The sequence below is a fragment of the Phyllobates terribilis genome, unplaced genomic scaffold (genome assembly GCF_046119375.1).
Source record: "Phyllobates terribilis strain yellow unplaced genomic scaffold, ASM4611937v1 Scaffold_2__4_contigs__length_985480577, whole genome shotgun sequence".
NCBI lineage: Eukaryota > Metazoa > Chordata > Amphibia > Anura > Dendrobatidae > Phyllobates > Phyllobates terribilis.
In genome coordinates this window covers 709529965-709554717 of record NW_027362762.1, presented here as the reverse complement: position 1 = coordinate 709554717, position 24753 = coordinate 709529965, and the positions used below count along the sequence as shown (strand labels likewise).

Genomic DNA, 24753 nt, shown 5'->3' with positions numbered 1-24753 from the left:
TTGTACTATTTAAATAAAACAAAAACCATGCATGTTTGGTATCTCCGTAATCGTACTGACCTGCAGAATCATATTACCAGGCCATTTTTACAGTAAAATGAACACTGTAAAAAAAAAACTATTGCAGAATTGTGCTTTTTTTTGCCATATTGCCACGTTTGGATGTCTCCCCTGTCTTAACTGCATGAGAGATGTGCGATAAATAATGTATCTGTTGCCCTGTTACAGCACAGGGACTACACAGCAGGAGCTAGGATGCGTGTGTGATACACGCCGGCGTACAAGTGCTCCCAGCCGGCATGCTATCGGACTGAGGAGTATCCCTCCACGTGGCTTACAGGCGGTGCTGGAAATACGGCGTCTGCAGACTGCTCGGGTGTATGGCGACCCCTTTGTCGGAGCCCAACTGTCAGACGAAGCTACCTGCCTGCCTCCATCTAAGGCTGCCTATCCCCCGCTAAACCTGCCTGAAAGAAGCTAAAGCACACGTGGAGCCCAAACGACCAAGCGTCCACACAACAACACCATCACTGCTCAATGATCAGAGCGCGCCGCCATGTTTGTGGACGGGCTATTTAAAGATTAAGCCCTACCCACCGTCGCACTATTGGTGACGTCACCCGCAACCAATCAGGCGGTGCCAGGTCACCGGATCAGCTGACTCCCAAACCACCAATCACGGTCCGCCATGTCACGGGCATGCTCAGTGCCGTGAATCCTGGACTTGGGCTGTAGCAGCCCTGTTTCCCTCCGCAACCTACGCTTCATGTTGCTACGAACAAAGACCCAAGAGACAACTTGTACATCTCGTGCACCAGCTAGGCATTGGGACTGATGACAATGCTGAGCAGCATCAGCCCTGGCTGGACAGGAGTGGGAGACCACAGAATCCACTGATGGTTCTGAACCCATTTCAAATCCAGCAAACACTTAATATTCCACTCCAATATCCTCTACATATAACTATGTATCTACAGTGGAACTGTTACTTGAAAAGAAACCCCAGATGGTTCATAATAACATTTTGGAAAATTACAGGATTTCTACGCTTTTATCTGGGGTTTTTTATCATGAAATAGATAAAGAAGTAGCTTTGTAATATTAACTTTTAATATATAGCATTCTGTCTAATTTTCCATCTTTCTCACAGCAGCCATCAATGTAAACAATGAATGTTTTGCTTCTGGTTGCCATGGCTACATCCAAAGGCACAAAAGTAGGTATTCTCTAGATATACAAATATATTCATTTTTAATACATTTTTTTAGGGACTGAATACAAAATATCTGACATTTGAATAAAGTTCTAAAGAAGTTTCCAGGATCCTTGGGACTGGCCATAAGTGTATGATTGGTGGTGGTCTTATACCTTAGAGGACCACTGATAAGCAGAATGGAAGGTCAGAGTAGCACTCTGGAGAGGTGCCAATCTCTTCAATTCAGGGACCTGCCCACCAATATCCATTTAAAGGGATTGTCCTTAGGACAGGTTAATATCGGATAGGTGGAGATTTAACACATGGCAGCTCCACCAATCAGCTATTAGCTCTGGCGGTGTCAGGATGGAAACATTGAATAGATTTACAGCAAGCTCTGTTTAGCCCCTTACCAACATCTGCTGTATATGTACAATGCAATTCATTAGCGAGTGTGTGGAGCGGGCTCATGGAATGAGCCTGATCAATACCTGGCAGATAATGGCTATTGCACACAGCCAGGACCTGCCTCTAACAGCTGTGGGTGGAGTAGAGCTCTGCCCACGACTGTTAACTTGTTAAATGCTGCTGTCAATCTCTGACAAGAGCACTAACAGCATGCTGGCATGGTGGCACGTCATTCTATGCACCTGTCTGTGCCTTGTAACTCGATCACAGGAGCGCAAATTGGTTTCTATGACGGCAGGGGTCTGTTGAGACCCTCCATGCCTATCATCATGGAGCTCTTTTGAAACCTATCCTGTAGCTGGGCTGCAAAGGAGATCCTGATTTTTCCTATATGCAGCAATGCTGTGGTATTGCTGTATATGATGCAAGTGATCAGATGATTGCAAGTTCAAGTCCCCTTAGAGGACTAATAAATACAGTACAAAGTTAAAAAAACAGAACAGTTCAAATCACCCTTCTTTTTCCCCATTAAAAATGAAGATAATGAAAAAATAAAAAAAAACACATAGTCCAATCTATCATAATATAAAAATAACTAACCCAATTGGTAAATACCACAAACAGAAGAAAATTCAAAACACCAAAAATACAGTTTAAAAATGCTGTAAGAAGTGATTAAAATGTCATATCTATCCCAAAATGGTATCAATAAAAATGTCATCTCACCCCATAAAAAATAAACCCTCATACAGCTCTATCAACCCAAAAATGAAAATATTACAGGACTCGGAAAATAGTGACACATCAAAAACTGTTTATTCAACTTTCGGATTTCTTTTTCACCATTAAAATAATAAGAAAACTTGACAAGTTTTGTATCACCGTAATCGTACTGATGAGGATAATCATATTGCCAGGTCATTTTTACCACACAATGTACGCCGTAAGAACAATTCCCAAAAAACAATGTCAGAATTGCAGGGGTTTTTTTGCTTTTTCACTGCACTTGGAAGTTGTTTCCCATTTTCCAGTACACTATGTGGTAAAATGAATGGTGGCAATCAAAAATACAACTTGTCCCTCAAAAAAACAAGCCCTCATATGTTTATGTAGACTTAAAAAAGTTATGGCTCTTGGAAGAAATGGAGGCAAAAACAAAACCGCAAAAATAGAAATTGGCCATTTCAGGAAGAGGTGAATGTGTAGCAGCCACTGCCGAGCAATGCAATTCAGCTATTATTTAAGAAAATCTGAAAGGTAGCTCATCAGTACTAGATGCCTGGACAACCCCTTTAATTGTGGCCCTGTCTAGTACTGCTGAGTGCTACCTACAATGAACATCACAAAGAAGGAACTGCGCTGAAGGAGCTCTTTATTATGATGATCAGTTGAGGTTTGGGGAGCCAGGTCCCCATGATCATATGTTGATAGCTCATTACAATTTAATGTCATAACCCTGTAAAAGTACTCTTCACCAGTGGTGGTCTGTGCTCTGAGACTCCAATGATAGCTCAATCCATGAGTCTAGACAGAGCGCACAGTGGTGTTTGAACCCATAGACTTTCCATAGAGCCTCCACACTACTGCCATACATAAGCCACACAATTTTGTGCTACGGTTTGAACAATCGGTAGGGGCTTCATGATATGGACCCCCACTGATTAACAGTTCAGTTAACAAATAGCACATTTTGGTAAAATATGCTACATTTTCAGCATTTTTAAAAATTTAGCAAGAGTATTAATACTGATACATTTTCTTATTTAATTTCTTAACCAAAGACCCACACAGCCCATATATACAGTACAGACCAAAAGTTTGGACACACCTTCTCATTTAAAGATTTTTCTGTATTTTCATAACTATGAAAATTGTACATTCACACTGAAGGCATCAAAACTATGAATTAACACATGTGGAATTATATACTTAACAAAAAAGTGTGAAACAACTGAAAATATGTCTTATATTCCAGGTTCTTCAAAGTAGCCACCTTTTGCTTTGATGACTGCTTTGCACACTCTTGGCATTCTCTTGATAAGCTTCAAGAGGTAGTCACCGGAAATGGTCTTCCAACAATCTTGAAGGCGTTCCCAGAGATGCTTAGCACTTGTTGGCCCTTTTGCCTTCACTCTGCGGTCCAGCTCACCCCAAACCATCTCGATATGGTTCAGGTCTGGTGACTGTGGAGGCCAGGTTATCTGGCGTAGCACCCCATCACTCTCCCTCTTGGTCAAATAGCCCTTACACAGCCTGGAGGTGTGTTTGAGGTCATTGTCTTGTTGAAAAATAAATGATGGTCCAACTAAACGCAAACCGGATGGAATAGCATGCCGCTGCAAGATGCTGTGGTAGCCATGCTGGTTCAGTATGCCTTCAATTTTGAATAAATCCCCAACAGTGTCACCAGCAAAGTACCCCCACACCATCACACCTCCTCCTCCATGCTTCACGGTGGGAACCAGGCATGTAGAGTCCATCTGTTCACCTTTTCTGTGTCGCACAAAGACACGGTGGTTGGAACCAAAGATCTCAAATTTGGATTCATCAGACCAAAGTACAGATTTCCACTGGTCTAATGTCCATTCCTTGTGTTCTTTAGCCCAAACAAGTCTCTTCTGCTTGTTGCCTGTCCTTAGCAGTGGTTTCCTAGCAGCTATTTTACCATGAAGGCCTGATGCACAAAGTCTCCTCTTAACAGTTGTTGTAGAGATGTGTCTGCTACTAGAACTCTGTGTGGAATTGACCTGGTCTCTAATCTAAGCTGCTGTTAACCTGCGATTTCTGAGGCTGGTGGCTCAGATAAACTTATCCTCAGAAGCAGAGTTGACTCTTGGTCTTCCTTTCCTCATGTGAGCCAGTTTCTTTGTAGCACTTGATAGTGTTTGTAACTGCACTTGGGGACACTTTCCAAGTTTGCCCAATTTTTCGGACTGACTGACCTTCATTTCTTAAAGTAATGATGGCCACTCGTTTTTCTTTACTGAGCTGCTTTTTTCTTGCCATAATACAAATTCTAACAGTCTATTCAGTAGGACTATCAGCTGTGTATCCACCTGACTTCTGCACAACACAGCTGATGGTCCCAATTCCATTTCTAAGGCAAGAAATCCCACTTATTAAACCTTACAGGGCACACCTGTGAAGTGAAAACCATTTCCGGTGACTACCTCTTGAAGCTCATCAAGAGAATGTCAAGAGTGTGCAAAGCAGTCATCAAAGCAAAAGGTGGCTACCTTGAAGAACCTAGAATATAAGACATATTTTCAGTTGTATCACACTTTTTTGTTAAGTATATAATTCCACATGTGTTAATTCATAGTTTTGATGCCTTCAATGTCAATGTACAATTTTCATAGTCATGAAAATACAGAAAAATCTTTAAATGGGAAGGTGTGTCCAAACTTTTGGTCTGTACTGTATATATATATATATATATATATATATATATATATATATATATATATATACAGTACAGACCAAAAGTTTGGACACACCTTCTCATTTAAAGATTTTTTGGTATTTTCATGACTATGAAAATTGTACATTCACACTGAAGGCATCAAAACTATGAATTAACACATGTGGAATTAAATACTTAACAAAAAAGTGTGAAACAACTGAAAATATGTCTTATATTCTAGGTTTTTCAAAGTAGCCACCTTTTGCTTTGATGACTGCTTTGCACACTCTTGGCATTCTCTTGATGAGCTTCAAGAGGTAGTCACCGGAAATGGTTTTCACTTCACAGGTGTGCCCTGTCAGGTTTAATAAGTGGAATTTCTTGCCTTATAAATGCGGATTGGGACCATCAGTTGTGTTGTGCAGAAGTCTGGTGGATACACAGCTGATAGTCCTACTGAATAGACTGTTAGAATTTGTATTATGGCAAGAAAAAAGCAGCTAAGTAAAGAAAAACGAGTGGCCATCATTACTTTAAGAAATGAAGGTCTGTCAGTCCGAAAAATTGGGCAAACTTTGAAAGTGTCCCCAAGTGCAGTTGCAAAAACCATCAAGCACTACAAAGAAACTGGCTCACATTAGGACCGCCCCAGGAAAGGAAGACCAAGAGTCACCTCTGCTTCTGAGGATAAGTTTATCCGAGTCACCAGCCTCAGAAATCGCAGGTTAACAGTAGCTCAGATTAGAGACCAGGTCAATGCCACACAGAGTTCTAGCAGCAAACACATCTCTTCAACAACTGTTAAGAGGAGACTTGTGCAGCAGGCCTTCATGGTAAAATAGCTGCTTGGAAACCACTGCTAAGGACAGGCAACAAGCAGAAGAGACTTGTTTGGGCTAAAGAACACAAGGAATGGACATTAGACCAGTGGAAATCTGTGCTTTGGTCTGATGAGTCCAAATTTGAGATCTTTGGTTCCAACCACCGTGTCTTTGTGCGACGCAGAAAAGGTGAACGGATGGACTCTACATGCCTGGTTCCCACTGAGAAGCAAGGAGGAGGAGGTGTGATGGTGTAGGGGTGCTTTGCTGGTGACACTGTTGGGGATTTATTCAAAACTGAAGGCATACTGAACCAGCATGGCTACCACAGCATCTTGCAGCGGCATGCTATTCCATCCGGTTTGTGTTTAGTTGGACCATCATTTATTTTTCAACAGGACAATGACCCCAAACACACCTCCAGGCTGTGTAAGGGCTATTTGACCAAGAAAGAGAGTGAGGGGGCTATGCCAGATGACCTGGCCTCCACAGTCACCAGACCTGAATCCAATCGAGATGGTTTGGGGTGAGCTGGACCACAGAATGAAGTCAAAAGGGCCAACAAGTGCTAAGCATCTCTGGGAACTCCTTCAAGATTGTTGGAAGACCATTTCCGGTGACTACCTCTTGAAGCTCATCAAGAGAATGCCAAGAGTGGGCAAAGCAGTCATCAAAGCAAAAGGTGGCTACTTTGAAGAACCTAGAATATAAGACATATTTTCAGTTGTTTCACACTTTTTTGTGAAGTATATAATTCCACATGTGTTAATTCATAGTTTTGATGCCTTCAGTGTGAATGTACAATTTTCATAGTCATGAATATACAGAAAAATCTTTAAATGAGAGGGTGTGTCCAAACTTTTGGTCTGTACTATATATATATATACACTCTATATATATATATATATATATATATATATATATATATATGTAGTATGTATATATATATATATATATATATATATATATACAGGGTGGGCCATTTATATGGATACTCCTAAATTAAATGGGAATGGTTGGTGATATCAACTTCCTGTTTGTGGCACATTAGTATGTGGGAGGGGGAGAACTTTTCCACATGGGTGGTGACCATGGCGGCCATTTTGAAGTTGGCCATTTTGGATCCAACTTTATTTTTTTCAATGGGAAGAGGGTCATGTGACACATCAAACATATTAAGAATTTCATAAGAAAAACAATGGTGTGCTTGGTTTTAACGTAACTTTATTCTTTCATGAGTTTTTTACAAGTTTATGACCAGAATGGTGACTGGTCTGCAAACCATGTCCTATGAGGAACGGTTGCAGGATTTGGGAATGTTTAGCTTGCAAAAAAGAAGACTGAGAGGAGACTTAATAGCTGTCTACAAATATGTCAAGGGCTGTCACATTGTAGAAGGATCATCTTTATTCTCATTTGCACAAGGAAAGACTAGAAGCAATGGGATGAAACTAAATGGGAGGAGACACAGATTAGATATTAGAAAAAACTTTTTGACAGTTAGGGTGATTAATGAGTGGAACAGGCTGCCACGAGAGGTGGTGAGTTCCCCTTCAATGGACGTCTTCAAACAGAGGCTGGACAGACATCTGTCTGAGATGATCTAGTGAATCCTGCTTTGAGCAGGGGGTTGGACCAGATGACCCAGGAGGTTCCTTCCAACTCTACCATTCTATGATTCTATGATTCTATGACTTATAAAATGTGTTCAAAGTGCTGCCCATTGTGTTGGATTGTCAATGCAACCCTCTTCTCCCACTCTTGACACACTGATAGCAACACCGCAGAAGAAATGCTAGCACAGGCTTCCAGTATCCGTTGTTTCAGATGCTGCACATCTCGTATTTTCACAGCATAGACAATTGCCTTCAGATGACCCCAAAGATAAAAGTCTAAGTGGGTCAGATCGGGAGACCTTGGTGGCCATTCAACTGGCCCACGATGATCAATCCACTTTCCAGGAAACTATTCATGTAGGAATGCTTGGACCTGACACCCATAATGTGGTGGTGCACCATCTTGTTGGAAAAACTCAGGGAACGTGCCATCTTCAGTGCATAAAGAGGGCAACACATCATAATGTAGCAATTTCCAGTGGCATTGAGGTTTCCATCGATGAAGAATGGCCCCACTATTTTGTACCCCATATACCACACCATACCATTAAGATACGAGATGTGCAGCATAAATTTTATTTCCATTGATGATTTGTGTGTGATTTTGTTGTCAGCACATTCAACTTTGTACAGAACAAAGTATTCAATGAGAATATTTCATTCATTCAGATCTAGGATGTGTTATTTAAGTGTTCCCTTTATTTTTTTGAGCAGTGTATAGATATAGATATATAGATATATATATATATATATATATATATACACACAGTGCTGGCCAAAAGTATTGGTACCCCTGCAATTCTGTCAGATAATACTCAGTTTCTTCCTGAAAATGACAAAATTCACAAATTCTTTGGTATTATTCTCTTCATTTAATTTGCTTGCAAGGAAAAAACACAAAAGAGAATGAAGCAAAAATCAAATCATTGATCATTTCACACAAAACTCCAAAAAAGGGCCGGACAAAAGTATTGGCACCCTCAGCCTAATACTTGGTTGCACAACCTTTAGCCAAAATAACTGCGACCAACCGCTTCCGGTAACCATCAATGAGTTTCTTACAATGCTCTGCTGGAATTGTAGATCATTCTTCTTTGGCAAACTGCTCCAGGTCCCTGATATTTGAAGGGTGCCTTCTCCAAACTTCCATTTTGAGATCTCTCCACAGGTGTTCTATGGGATTCAGGTCTGGACTCATTGCTGGCCACCTTAGAAGTCTCCAGTGCTTTCTCTCAAACCATTTTATAGTGCTTTTGGAAGTGTGTTTTGGGTCATTGTCCTGCTGGAAGACCCATGACCTCTGAGAGAGATCCAGCTTTCTGACACTGGGCCCTACATTATGTTGCAAAATTTGTTGGTAGTCTTCAGACTTCATAATGCAATGCACACGGTCAAGCAGTCCAGTGCCAGAGGCAGCAAAACAACCCCAAAATATCAGGGAACCTCCGCCATGTTTGACTGTAGGGACCGTGTTCTTTTCTTTGAATGCCTCTTTTTTTTTCCTGTACACTCTATGTTGATGCTTTCTCCCAAAAAGCTCTACTTTTGTCTCATCTGACCAGAGAACATTCTTCCAAAACGTTTTAGGCTTTCTCAGGTAAGTTTTGGCAAACTCCAGTCTGGCTTTTTTATGTCTCGGGGTAAGAAGTGGGGTCTTCCTGGGTATCCTACCATACAGTCCCTTTTCATTCAGATGCCGACGGATAGTATGGGTTGACACTGTTGTACCCTCGGACTGCAGGGCAGCTTGAACTTGTTTGGATGTTAGTCGAGGTTCTTTATTCACCATCCGCACAATCTTGCGTTGAAATCTCTCGTCAATTTTTCTTTTCCGTCCACATCTAGGGAGGTTAGCCACAGTGCCATGGGCTTTAAACTTCTTGATGACACTGCGCACGGAAGACACAGGAACATTCAGGTCTTTGGAGATGGACTTGTAGCCTTGAGATTGCTCATGCTTCCTCACAATTTGGTTTCTCAAGTCCTCAGACAGTTCTTTGGTCTTCTTTCTTTTCTCCATGCTCAATGTGGTACACACAAGGACACAGGACAGAGGTTGAGTCAACTTTAATCCATGTTAACTGGCTGCAAGTGTGATTTAGTTATTGCCAACACCTGTTAGGTGCCACAGGTAAGTTACAGGTGCTGTTAATTACACGAATTAGAGAAGCATCACATGATTTTTCAAAGGGTGCCAATACTTTTGTCCACCCCCTTTTTTAGGTTTGGAGTGGAATTATATCCAATTTGGCTTTAGGACAATTCTTTTTGTGTTTTTTTCATTGAAGACAAATTAAATGAAGAGAATAATACCAAAGAATTTGTGATTGCAATCATTTTCAGGAAGAAACTGAGTATTATCTGACAGAATTGCAGGGATGCCAATACTTTTGGCCAGCACTGTATACACTACCGTTCAAAAGTTTGGGGTCATTTAGAAATTTCATTATTTTTGAAAGAAAAGCACATTTTTTAACAATGAAGCTAACATTAAATGAATTAGAAATACACACTATACATTGTTAATGTGGTAAATGACTATTCTAGCTGTAAACGTCTTGTTTTTATTGCAATATCTACATAGGTGTATAGAGGCCCATTTTCAACAACCACCACTCCAGTGTTTTAATGGTACATTGTGTTTGCTAACTGTGTAAGAAGGCTAATGGATGTTTAGAATACCCTAGAAAACCCTTGCACAAGTATGTTAGCCCAGCTGAAAACGGTTTGGCTGATTTTAGAAGCTATAAAATTGACCTTCCTTTGAGCTAGTTGAGAATCTGGAGCATTACATTTGTTTGTTCTATGAAACTCTCAAAATGGCCAGAAAAAGAGAACTTTCATGTGAAACTCGACAGTCTATTCTTGTTCTTAGAAATGAAGGCTATTCCATGCGAGGGATTGCCAAGAAACTGAAGATTTCCTACAACGGTGTGTACTACTCCATTCAGAGGAGAGCACAAACAGGCTCTAACCAGAGCAGAAAGAGAAGTGGGAGGCCCCGCTGCACAACTGAGCAACAAGACAAGTACATTAGAGTCTCTAGTTTGAGAAATCGACGCCTCACAGCTCCTCAACTGGCAGCTTCATTAAATAGTATACGCAAAACGCCAGTGTCAATGTCTACAGTGAAGAGGCGACTCCGGGATTCTGTCCTTCAGGGCAAAGTGGCAAAGAAAAAGCCATATCTGAGACTGGCTAATAAAAGGAAAATATTAATATGGGCAAAAGAACACAGACATTGGACAGAGGAAGATTGGGAAAAAGTTTTATGGACAGACAAATCAAAGTTTGAGGTGTTTGGATCACACAGAACATTTGTGAGACGCAGAGCAACTGAAAAGATGCTGGAAGAGTACCTGATGCCATCAGTAAAGCATGGTGGAGGTAATGTGATGGTCTGGGGTTGCTTTGGTGCTGGTAAAATGGGAGATTTGTACAAGGTAAATGGGATTTTGAATAAGGAAAGCTATCACTCCATTTTGCAACACCATGTTATACCCTGTGGACAGCGCTTGATTGGAGCCAATTTCATCCTACAAGAGGACAATAACCCAAAGAACACCTCCAAATTATGCATGAACTATTTAGGGAAGAAGCAAGCAGCTGGTATTCTATCTGTAATGGAGTGGCCAGTGCAAGTCACCAGATCTCAATCCCATTGAGCTATTGTGGGAGCAGCTTGACAGTATGGTACGCAAAAAGTGCCCATCAAGCCAATCCGACTCATAGGAGGGGCTTCAGGAAGCATGGAGTGAAATTTCTCAAGATTACCTCAACAATTTAACAGCTAGAATGCCAAAGGTCTGCAATGCTGTAATTGCTGCAAAGGGAGCATTCTTTGACAAAAGCAAAGTTTGAAGGAGAAAATTATTCTTTGTAATAAAAATCATTATTTCTAACCTTGTCAATATCTGGACTATATTTTCAAATCATTTTCCAACTCATTTGATAAATAAAAGTATGAGTTTTCATGGAAAACACAAAATTGTCTGGGTGACCCCAAACTTTTGAACGGTAGTGTATATATATAAATATATATATATATATATATATATATATATATAAATATATATATATATGTATGTATATATATATATTCACATGTACAGTGGTGGCCAAAAGTATTGGCACCCCTGCAATTCTGTCAGATAATACTCAGTTTCTTCCTGAAAATGATTGCAATCACAAATTCTTTGGTATTATTATCTTCATTTAATTTGCTTGCAAGGAAAAAACACAAAAAAGAATGAAGCAAAAATCAAATCATTGATCATTTCTCACAAAACTCCAAAAATGGGCCAGACAAAAGTATTGGCACCCTCAGCCTAATACTTGGTTGCACAACCTTTAGCCAAAATAACTGCGAACAACCGCTTCTGGTAACCATCAATGAGTTTCTTACAATGCTCTGCTGGAATTGTAGACCATTCTTCTTTGGCAAACTGCTCCAGGTCCCTGATATTTGAAGGGTGCCTTCTACAAACTGCCATTTTGAGATCTCTCCATAGGTGTTCTATGGGATTCAGGTCTGGACTCATTGCTGGCCACCTTAGAAGTCTCCAGTGCTTTCTCTCAAACCATTTTATAGTGCTTTTGGAAGTGTGTTTTGGGTCATTGTCCTGCTGGAAGACCCATGACCTCTGAGGGAGACCCAGCTTTCTCACACTGGGCCCTACATTATGCTGCAAAATTTGTTGGTAGTCTTCAGACTTCATAATGCCATGCACACGGTCAAGCAGTCCAGTGCCAGAGGCAGCAAAGTAACCCCAAAACATCAGGGAACCTCCGCCATGTTTGACTGTAGGGACCGTGTTCTTTTCTTTGAATGCCTCTTTTTTTTCCTGTACACTCTGTGTTGATGCTTTTTCCCAAAAAGCTCTACTTTTGTCTCATCTGACCAGAGAACATTCTTCCAAAACGTTTTAGGCTTTCTCAGGTAAGTTTTGGCAAACTCCAGCCTGGCTTTTTTATGTCTCGGGGTAAGAAGTGGGGTCTTCCTGGGTATCCTACCATACAGTCCTTTTTCATTCAGACGCCAACGGATAGTACGGGTTGACACTGTTGTACCCTCGGACTGCAGGGCAGTTTGAACTTGTTTGGATGTTAGTTGAGGTTTTTTATCCACCATCCGCACAATCTTGCGTTGAAATCTCTTGTCAATTTTTCTTTTCCGTCCACATCTAGGGAGGTTAGCCACAGTGCCATGGGCTTTAAACTTCTTGATGACACTGCGCACGGAAGACACAGGAACATTCAGGTCTTTGGAGATGGACTTGTAGCCTTGAGATTGCTCATGCTTCCTCACAATTTGATTTCTCAAGTCCTCAGACAGCTCTTTGGTCTTCTTTCTTTTCTCCATGCTCAATGTGGTACACACAAGGACACAGGACAGAGGTTGAGTCAACTTTAATCCATGTTAACTGGCTGCAAGTGTGATTTAGTTATTGCCAACACCTGTTAGGTGCCACAGGTAAGTTACAGGTGCTGTTAATTACCCGAATTAGAGAAGCATCGCATGATTTTTCAAACAGTGCCAATACTTTTGTCCACCCCCTTTTTTAGGTTTGGTGTGGAATTGTATCCAATTTGGCTTTAGGACAATTCTTTTTGTGTTTTTTCATTGAATACAAATTAAATGAAGAGAATAAGACCAAAGAATTTGTGATTGCAATCATTTTCAGGAAGAAACTGAGTATTATTTGACAGAATTGCAGGGGTGCCAATACTTTTGGCCACCACTGTACATAGATGTATTCTGCATAACATAAAGAGAAAAAATATTCAGGACAATGGTACAAATATTCCAAATTACCTCTTTATTATTTTATGACTTCACTTGTAAAAATAAAAAATGTACATCACCATTTAATATATATACATCAAAATTACTATTTACTTACTGCATAATTTAGTGAAAACGTTAGTACAGCTTGCCATGTTGGCTTTTGAGGTCATGGGTCCCACTGCTGGTAACCCCTGTAATCAGGAGGCGTCTCAAGGAGAGCGACATACTAATATCAAATTTAATTAACGAGTGCATATTTATCTGTTTTCATGGGATGATGGCAGCTCTTTAGACACAACTAGGGCTTGTCTAAATTTAACATGTATTTTCAATTTCTATACAAAAAAAATGATAAAAAAAGGATGCTTGGCAAAATGCATCTAAGACCTAGAGATAAGCATTTCCATTTCCTTCCAGCAGATGTCATCAAAAACCTTTCTTTCACAAATCAGTATTTTCAGCCAGAAAAATAATGCTGACTGTGTTTTCAATATAAAATAATAATAAAAAAAAATCTATACAAAACACCAAGGGATATAGTTCTAAAATACAAGGAGAAGTGCATATGCAGCATACAGTGTCTTTTCATTTTATTTTTTTATTACCATAAGTGGATAGGTCGGTGAAGTCTGGATGAATGGCCACAATGGTCACCAGATCTTATCCAGATGGACTTTTTCTTTGGGGAGTTATCATAGATTAGATATATTAAAAAAAAACATGCATAGTTAATGATTGTAATTCAACTATTACTTAAAATGTATACCTACTTTTTCACCCCCCATATATACACTAAGACTGAATTTTATTTTCATAAAAAGAGAAACCATCTAAGGAAATGCCTGGGTTTACATTAAAATGTACATAGTATATAAGCACAATCAGTTTTGGCCATAGCCGAACATGGCTGAATACAATGCTTGGTTCTCTCTATAAATCCCATTGTCAGTGGTCATTACCATTTACAGAGGGGACTGTTTCTCATGATCGGTGGGGGTCCAAATGATTGGACCACAAATGGTCATACATTTATCATCCGTCCACAGATAATGGAGATCACATCTTTCAAGTTTACTTAATATGCTCTATTGCTATAATATATTAAAGATTACCTTCACCTTGATCTCCTTCTGTTCTACTGATTTCTCCCATATTTGCTGATCATATGCTCCAATCTGCAGAAAAGATTACCAGTAGTGTACAGTCAGAGGGGTTTATAGCGGTATTTTCATGCAGACCTATATGCCTATATTATTACTGACTGCAAAGCCATGTGTGTAGTCTTAGGCTGCATTCACTAGTCTGTATTTCACGGTCCATGTACGGACAACAATCCCCGGACTGACCTCATGTCTCCTGATCCGAACTAATAGCCTCATATATGCCTGTGAGGAGACCCGCGGACAGCCCAGGGATTGAGGTCTGTAAATGGACATGTGATGCAGCCTTATCCTGCTTTCGCACCCATTCCTCTAGTCCCCTACTTATTGCTATGTGGCTGAATGTACGTATCAGATTGCACAGCCATGGAGATACATAGGTCGTCATGTTAGCTGAAAATATTTTAGAGTAACTAAATTTTGCAGGTATTTTACATGCCTGCTGATTGGTGGGATCAGAATTATAAGACCCTCATCGATTGGTCATAAGAGGGCAGGGAAGTGTGCGGGAGGCAGGAGCACACGGCAGATACAATAAAAAGGAAACATTTTTTCTTTCTGGAGACCAGAATGTGCACAAATGGAATCTGACGTACGTCAGGGCATGTAAGCTGTATGGACATGTAATAAAGGAGTCATAAAGGTCAGCCAGAGAATAGTATTCATATGGCCCCATAGCAAAATGAGATGGACGCCCACCACTTAATTGACATGGAACTAAACATGCTGCATAAATATCAATAACTAAATGTATGGATAATATCATATTATACCAGAGAACCCACAAGATAGATTTTGCTAGATAGCAGAAAGCCACAAATGTATTATTTCCGTCCAAATGTACATCATACATCATATACAACATATACAGTGCCTACAAGTAGTATTCAACCCCCTGCAGATTTAGCTGGTTTGATAAAGATGCAAATAAGTTAGAGCCTTCAAACTGCAAACGAGAGTAGGTTTTATGAACAGAAGCATAAATCTTACAAACCAAAAAGTTATGTTGCTCAGTTGAATTTTATTAAATTTTAAACATAAAAGTGTGGGTCAATTATTATACAACCCCTATGTTTAATATTTTGTGGAATAACCCTTGTTTGCAATTACAGCTAATAATCGTCTTTTATAAGACCTGATCAGGCCGGCACAGGTCTGTGGAGTTATCTTGGCCCACTCCTCCATGCAGATCTTCTCCAAGTTATCTAGGTTCTTTGGGTGTCTCATGTGGACTTTATTCTTGAGCTCCTTCCACAAGTTTTCAATTGGGTTAAGGTCAGGAGACTGACTAGGCCACTCCAACACCTTGACTTTTTCCCTCTTGAACCAGGCCTTGGTTTTCTTGCCTGTGTGCTTTGGGTCGTTGTCTTGTTGGAAGATGAAATTACGACCCATCTTAAGATCCTTGATGGAGGAGCAGAGGTTCTTGGCCAAAATCTCCAGGTAGACCGTGCTATCCATCTTCCCATGGATGCGGACCAGATGGCCAGGCCCCTTGGCTGAGAAACAGCCCCACAGCATGATGCTGCCACCACCATGCTTGACTGTAGGGATGGTATTCTTGGGGTCGTATGCAGTGCCATCCAGTCTCCAAACGTCACGTGTGTGGTTGGCACCAAAGATCTCGATCTTGGTCTCATCAGACCATAGAACCTTGAACCAGTCTGTCTCAGAGTCCTCCAAGTGATCATGAGCAAACTGTAGATGATCCTTGACATGACGCTTTGAAAGTAAAGGTACCATACAGGCTCGTTTGGAACGGAGACCATTGCAGTGGAGTACGTTACTTATGGTATTGACTGAAACCAATGTCCCCACTGCCATGAGATCTTCCCAGAGCTCCTTCCTTGTTGTCCTTGGGTTAGCCTTGACTCTTCGGACAAGCCTGGCCTCGGCACGGGAGGACACTTTCAAAGGCTGTCCAGGCCGTGGAAGGCTAACAGTAGTTCCATAAGCCTTCCACTTACGGATGATGCTCCCAACAGTGGAGACAGGTAGGTCCAACTCCTTGGAAAGGGTTTTGTACCCCTTGCCAGCCTTGTGACCCTCCACGATCTTGTCTCTGATGGCCTTGGAATGCTCCTTTGTCGTTCCCATGTTGACCATGTCTGAGTGCTGTTCACAAGTTTGGGGAGGGTCTTAAATAGTCAGAAAAGGCTGGCAAAAGAGATCTTTAATCCACACATGTGAAGCTCATTATTCTTGGTGCCTGAACTACTTCTTAATACTTTAGGGGGACCAAACAGAATTCTTGTGGTTTGAGGGGTTGAATAATAAATGACACTGAATTAACTTTTTACGTTTAAAAAAAAAAAAAAATTTGTTGCAGTGCATTTCCCACTTCCAGGCTGATCTACAGTACAAATGTCACAATGCCAAGTTAATTCCGCATGTGTCAACCAGCTAAATCTGCAGGGGGTTGAATACTACTTGTAGGCACTGTATAGATTATAAGCTTGCGAGCAGGGCCCTCAACCCTCCTGTAACTGTTGAAATGTGATACATTGTATTGTTTTTATTGTCTGTATATGTCCTTACTTAATTGTAAAATGCTGCGGAATATATTGGCGCTATATAAATAAAAATTATTATTATATTATGTGTGCGGGGATCTACTATGACGGCATTTTAGCATGTGTGAGACTGTAGGGGCATCGCATTGTGTAGGTAGCTTTAGGATTAACATCCTGTGTGGGGGCATCATACTGTGTTTGTGGGTCTGTGGGGGATTCATACTGTGTGTGGGTAAATGCACTGTCGGGGAATCATAGTGTATGGAGTATAATATTGTGCGTGGAGGTCTGTGGGGTCAATATACCGTGTGGGGGTATTGTACTATGTCTGAGGGGCTGTGGGAGCATCATAATATGTGTGGGGGAGTCTACCGAGTTGGGGATTGTACTGTCTGAGCATCATACTGTATGATGGCACTGCAAGGCATCATCGTGTGTGAGGACACAAGGGACACTAATGGGCTTCACTGGGAGCAATATTTATGTGTGGGCACATATAAAAGACTGGGCAAGGTTGGGGTACAGGCTTTGCATAAAATAAAAATACAAAGAATAAATGCTATTAGCTCACTTCAACAAGGCTTAATCCGATAGTAAAAGACTAAAAATGCAATAAAACAAGAAAAGTATAAAAGGAGCATGTGAGAGTTTGAACTGTGAGAGCAGCAGGACAGCATTAGGACCCTGTGAGTTTTGCCTTGCTGAGCTCAGAGCAGGGGCAGATCGGGAGACCCTGTGTGTTCTGAGGGTGCCTGCTGTGTGAGACGCTGGAAGTATCGTCTGGGGAGAACTGTGAGGACTGAACTGCAACAAAACTCTCTCTCTACAAGCTTTCCTGTGGGTGTTGTTAACCCCTGGCCCTGGTGAAGCTGTGTCCCTGCTTAAGAACGAGTGCTGAGCTGGGGAAAGCTGTGTGGCTCTTTGGAGTTTTGTGGAAGTTCATGCTGAGTGGACTAGAGACTTTGTGCTGAACGAGCCAAGTGTCGAGTGTGAAGGAAAGAGACTGAGAATATCATCTCTGTGATGGAGCGCGTGGTCGGTGGTCTGGAAAACAGTGAGTGACTGCGAGAGAAGACACGGGGTCCGGTGCCATTCACATTGAGAGGATACTGACAAGCCTGTTGAAGAGTTCTTCCCTAACCTTAACCTGAGGCTACAGGACTAAAGTCCCCGGCGTGTGGGCTCGGCATCGGCCGACAAGACAAGGAACCTTTGCTGTTTTTGTGAACGTTGCTTATTATTTGGCGCCAAAGTTTTCTGGGACTAGCTGCAGCCACCGCGATTCACACGTCTGTGATAGACCACACCTGTGGTTAACGGTACCGTAACTGGAAGATACCCGGTGTATCCCTATACTAGGGGTATAAGAGCAATTGGTATAGTTTCATGCATTGTTATTGTTAATAGTGGTAGGATAGTACTCAGGGGTCCCTATAGAACACCCACACTAGACTGACACAGTGTTTAGGTAAAATTGTTCCAGATCTTTAGTATAATTCACATAAACTGGAATCCTTGAGATTGGCGCATTCATTTCAGCTTTTGCTGATTGTGTGTATTTATTAGAGACAGTGTCCCAGGTAGAACCTGAGACTGATTCATGCAATACTGAATTTTAGTCTAATCCCTGTTTTAGTAAAGAGTTTATTTCTGTCTCTGTCTCAGTTTCTGACTCACTGGATCTCTCTCGGACCTCCGGTCATTACATTTTTGGCGTAGTCGGCAGGATCCAGTGCTTGTCATGGACAGAGACGAGGGAAGAAATGACTCTGCCTCACCAGCAGCCCCTTCACTGGTTGAGGAACCCCTGGCAGCCGCGGCGACTTTGGGAGGATATGTGCCGGTAGGAGCTTTGCTCCAGCACATGCCGAAATACGACGGGCGTAACATGGCGTTGCAGGATTGGGCTGAGAGGGTCCAGAGTGTTCTGCGGATGTGTAAACTGGCCCCCGCGTTACGAGCAGAGCTGGTATTAAATGCACTAAAGGGTGACGCTAGGCGGATGGTGATGGAATTCAACCAGATGCCCTTTGGGCTCACTAGCACCCCGGGAACTTTCCAACACCTGATGGAGCATTGCTTAGGCGATCTGAATTTTGAATCAGTCCTGACTCCTGAGTCCTGATACAGTACAGACCAAAAGTTTGGAAACACCTTCTCATTTAAAGATTTTTCTGTATTTTCATGACTATGAAAATTGTACATTCACACTGAAGGCATCAAAACTATGAAAGAACACATGTGGAATTATATACTTAACAAAAAAGTGTGAAACAACTGAAAATATGTTTTATAGTCTAGGTTCTTCAAAGTAACCACCTTTTGCTTTGATGACTGCTTTGCACACTCTTGGCATTCACTTGATGACCTTCAAGAGGTTGTCACCGGAAATGGTCTTCCAACATTCTTGAAGGAGTTCCCAGAGATGCTTAGCACTTGTTGGCCCTTTTGCCTTCACTCTGTGGTCCAGCTCACCCCAAACCATCTCGATTGGGTTCAGGTCTGGTGACTGTGGAGGCCAGGTCATCTGGCATAGCACCCCATCACTCTCTTTCTTGGTCAAATAGCCCTTACACAGCCTGGAGGTGTGTTTGGGGTCATTGTCCTGTTGAAAAATAAATGATGGTCCAACTAAGCGCAAACCGGATGGAATAGCATGCCGCTGCAAGATGCTGTGGTAGCCATGCTGGTTCAGTATGCCTTCAATTTTGAATAAATCCCCAACAGTGCCACCAGCAAAGCACCCCCACACCATCACACCTCCTCCTCCATGCTTCACGGTGGGAACCAGGCATGTAGAGTCCATCCGTTCACTTTTTCTGCATCGCACAAAGACACGGTGGTTGGAACCAAAGATCTCAAATTTGGACTCATCAGACCAAAGCACAGATTTCCACTGGTCTAGTGTCCATTCCTTGTGTTCTTTAGCCCAAACAAGTCTCTTCTGCTTGTTGCCTGTCCTTAGCAGTGGTTTCCTATCAGCTATTTTACCATGAAGGCCTGCTACACAAAGTCTCCTCTTAACAGTTGTTGAAGAGATGTGTCTGCTGCTAGAACTCTGTGTGGCATTGACCTGGTCTCTAATCTGAGCTGCTGTTAACCTGCGATTTCTGAGGCTGGTGACTTGGATAAACTTATCCTCAGAAGCCGAGGTGACTCTTGGTCTTCCTTTCCTGGGGCGGTCCTCATGTGAGCCAGTTTCTTTGTAGTGCTTGATGGTTTTTGCAACTGCACTTGGGGACACTTTCAAAGTTTTCCCAATTTTTCAGACTGACTGACCTTCATTTCTTAAAGTAATGATGGCCACTCGTTTTTCTTTACTTAGCTGCTTTTTTCTTGCCATAATACAAATTCTAACAGTCTATTCAGTAGGACTATCAGCAGTGTATCCACCTGACTTCTGCACAACACAACTGATGGTCCCAACCCCATTTATAAGGCAAGAAATCCCACTTATTAAACCTGACAAGGCACACCTGCGAAGTGAAAACCATTTCCGGTGACTACCTCTTGAAGCTCATCAAGAGAATGCCAAGAGTGTGCAAAGCAGTTATCAAAGCAAAAGGTGGCTACTTTGAAGAACCTAGAATATAAGACATATTTTCAGTTGTTTCACACTTTGTTGTTAAGTATATAATTCCACATGTGTTAATTCATAGCTTGGATGCCTTCAGTGTGAATGTACAATTTTCATAGTCATGAAAATACAGAAAAATCTTTAAATGAGGTGTGTCCAAACTTTTGGTCTGTACTGTATATCTAGATGACATTGTGGTGTTCGGGACCTCATTTGAAGACCATCTTGAGAAGTTACGTCAAGTTCTCCGGCAGCTCAGTCGTTACGGCCTAAAAATAAAACCAAAGAAGTGCCAACTGTTACAGAGTCAGATTGAGTATTTAGGCCACGTGGTGACTCCGGACGGGGTGCTGCCAGCGACCAGTAAGGTCATGGTCGTGCAGGAGTGGCCACCTCCCCATACCCTGCGAGCGGTTTGGGCCTTCTTGGGTTTAACGGGGTACTATCGGCGATTTGTACCTAAGTTTTCACAAGTAGTGAGTCCCCTGAATGAGCTTTTAAGAGGGATGGCACAGGGCCCCCAAAATCGCCCCATCCCATGGGGACCCCAGCAGCAAAAGGCATTTGAGTTGGTGAGGCCGCCCCAACGAAGGCTCTGTTGTTGGTGAATGCCCGGTTTGATTCCCCTTTCCTGTTATACACTGATGGCAGTCTGCATGGGCTGGGGGCGATACTAGCACAAGTGCAGGATGGTCAGGAGCGAGTAATCACCTCTGGCAGCAGGTCTTTAAGAGACACTGAACGCAACCCAGCTAACTACAGCTCGTTTCACCTAGAGCTACTGGCCCTGGTGTGGGCGATGACAGAACGCTTTGCCGAGTATTTAACAGGAGCTGAGGTGCTAGTCATGACTGATAATAACCCTCTGGCCCACCTAGAAAACGCAAAACTGGGAGCGTTGGAGCAGCAGTAGGTCGCTCGCCTTGCTAAGTTTAACTATTGAATTAAGTTTCGCTCTGGGCGGGAAAACGGAAATGCAGATGCACTCTCAAGAGTGCCCCTTGGGTCCTCGGGGGAAAATGTTGATGACCAGCTTGAGGACACTGAAACCCCTGACTTGGGGCATGTACCTATCTTCCGAAGTGTGGTACATTCAAGTGGGGTGGAGTCAGGGATGCAGTGTGTGGGAAAAACACCCTCAGATTGGGCAAAAGACCAGAACGATTGCCCAGACATTGCACTAGTGCGCAATTGGGTACAAAAAAGGGTCTGGCCGCGTGCAGAGGACAAGGCACAGCTGGAATGAAACTACTGGGACAGTGGGATAAGTTGTGTGTGGAACAGGGCCTCTTGAACTGTAAGGTGTACCTGCCATCTGAGCTGCAGCACCGGTACCAGCTAGTAATCCCTATGGGGATGGGTCCGGTGGTCACTCGCGAGGCGCATGAGAAAGGGCCCACTTTGGGAGTGAAAAGACACTCCAGTGGCTACAGCGAGTCCTCTATTGTGCTGAATTGGGGGGGATGGTGACAGAGGCGTGTCGGCAGTGTCGGGTCTGTGGGCTCAGTAAGTGCCTTGAGCAGCGGGCGCCCACGCAATCTATTAAGACTTCCGCTCCCTTAGAGCTGCTCATGATTGGCTATGTCTTGATAGGATACTCAACGTCTGGGTATTCCTATTGCTTGGTAATAACAGACCACTTCACCAAGTATGCTGTAGCAGCGCTGACAGGAGATCAGATGGCGGGGTCAGCGGCTGAGTCCGTGTGTCAACATTTCATCCAGGTGTTTGGGTGTCCACAAAGAATACACTCGGATCAAGGGGCATGTTTTCAGGGGGCATTGGTGAAGGAGCTGTACCAGCTGTATGGTATTGCACCGTTGAGAACTACACCATACCATCCCCAAGGTAACAGAGCTTGTGAGCGCTTTAATCAGACTCTGTTGAAGATGTTGAGGACGTTAGAGGGTAAACAGCAGGTACGCTGGCCTGAATATCTCCCTGAATTGATGTGGGCCTACAATAATAGAGTGCACAGCACTACTGGCTACTCACCACACATGTTGATGTTCGGGAGGCCAGGGTGGGACATTGAGGATTTGGGCATGCCAGGTCCCTCCTCCAATCCCCCTCGGACCGCATCAAAATGGGTTAGAGAACACCAGCGGCGATTAAGGGTGGTGCATCAGGTGGTGGGTGATCGACTCAATCAGGTGATCCATAGGGACGCGTGTCCCGTGCAAGCCGGGCCTTTCTCCTCGGGGGATAGAGTGTTGGTGAGAATCAAACGATGGTCCGGAAAACTGAGTGAACGATGGGAGGCGACTCCGTACCTGGTAAAAAAAATGGGTAAGCCCTGAGATTCCAGTCTACGAGGTCGAGCTGGTGGGGACAGGGGGACCAACCCGTAATCTTCATCGTAACATGCTACAACGGTGCTGGTTTGAAGATGCGGTCCCCGTTCCCATGGAACCACAGGCCGTGTCCCGAGGGGTGGGCATTCCTAATGTTCTTGAATTTGATGGCGAGTCTCCCTCTGCGTCTGCTTACTTGCCCCCTGCGATCAATCTGTCCCCGTGTGGAGAAAGTGTTGAGAATGTGGTATGTCCTTCAGAGAACAGGGAATCAGGTCAGTTGCCTGACCCGGATGATGTGGCACAGGGCGCCACACCTCAGGAGGGAGCAGCCTCATTGGCTCCCTCTGATGATACCACTGAAGAGACTTCTGCCCCCTTGGGGACTGAGCCTGTTGGGGTGGGTCTCAGGAGAACTACTCCAGCTATGGCCGGTATACCCCCACAGCGCTATGCACAAGACGACTTTGAGTGGGGAGGTGTGTCAAGGATGCCAACCTCTAGTGGGGTGGCATGTGAGAGTGTGAACTGTGATAGCAGCAGGAGAGCATTAGGACCCTGTGAGTTTTGCCTGGCTGAGCTCAGAGCAGGGGCAGATCGGGAGACCCTGTGTGTAGTGTTGAGCGAGCACTAAAATGCTCGGGTGCTCGAAGCTCGGGCCGAGCTCGCCGTGATACTCGGGTGCTCGACCCGAGCAACGAGCCCAATGTTAGTCTATGGGAGACTTGAGCATTTTTGCGGTGGCACCCCCGGCAGTCTTTTAAAAGACTAACAAGTGCCCAAAACGATAGTGACAGTGCTCAAATGACATGGGGACAGCATGGGGATCGCTCCAGGAAGCATTTCTGACCCCCAGGTCACTGCTGTCAACAACGTGGTCAGAGGTATTAAGCCACTTTTACAGGCTCACAATAAAGCGTTCAAAAACGAAAGTGAAACTTTTTTGCTGTGAAATATGTTAAGGAACATACTTTCCAGGGTAAAGACTTGTGTATAAAAGTTAAAATAAATGACCAAAAACAAAAATACTCCTCCACACCTTCGGCTATGTTCACAAGTAGCATTTTTTATGCGTTTTTGCACTTTTGTATTGCTTTCAACTATGACAAATGCATTCACCGTGAAATGTCATTTTAACATTTTACAACCTTATCTGGCCATGTGCTGTGTGACACATGCATACAGTGCTGAAAAGACAAGGGAACAGCATGGGGAAGACCCCTGGAAGCATCTCTGACTCCCAGGTCACTGTCTAAAAGTGTGCCCATCATAAGTGATCCTTACCGCATCAGAAGATGCAGACTTGCAACTATCCCCATGCAAGTTCTAGTCCCAGGGCAGTGTTCAATTGTACCTCCCCCATTCCTTGCAATACAAGCTCAAGTATGCAGCCTGCCACCCACCCCCAGGCTGCAATACCATACTGCTTGCTTGCTTGAACTTGAAATTGGGCCTTTTAGGCATGTGGAGGCGGAATCTGGCCACCACGTCATGGCTGTGTTGGCGGCCTGGAATCCATACTCAGTCCCCAGCCGCCCGGCGGCCGGGTGTCCATACTCGGTCCCCAGCCGCCCCGCGGCCGGGTGTCCACACACGGTCCCCAGCCGCCTGGGGGCAGCCGGGTGTCCTTAAACGGTCCCCAGCCGCCCCTATTTCTCCTTGGAACATCCCCCCACACACTTTTCTTAGCCCGGCCTGCTTTAGGCAGCATTGGACGAGCCCACCAGAGAACCAGACTCCTCCGGTGGGCCCTGACTTCTCCATCGGTGGAGTTGAGAGTGCCAAGGTGAGGAGCATGATGATGATGACAGAAGTTAGCATCTGCTATGTTTTCTTTTAATGCAAGTGTAAGTGTGCAGCCTGCCACCCACCCACTCCCAGACTGCAATTCCATACTGCTAGCTTGCACTTGAAATGGGGCCTTTTAGTTTGGAGGAGGCCGAAGCTGGCCACTACCTCATGGCTGCTTCGGCAGCGA

The 24753-nt window shown here is 43.3% G+C and overlaps 1 protein-coding gene across 3 annotated transcripts in view; it reads right to left on the bottom strand.

Moving 5' to 3' along the window:
* The window catches only part of PHTF1 (putative homeodomain transcription factor 1), a 383734-nt gene that overhangs the window by 341059 nt on the left and 17922 nt on the right, over window positions 1-24753 (bottom strand). For 2 of the 3 annotated variants that reach the window (XM_073667168.1, XM_073667166.1), the window contains exon 3: window positions 14344-14406. In XM_073667168.1, the coding sequence (XP_073523269.1) occupies window positions 14344-14406 (63 nt within the window). The remainder of the gene's footprint in view (window positions 1-14343; window positions 14407-24753) is intronic. The other variant, XM_073667167.1, reaches the window with a different exon arrangement.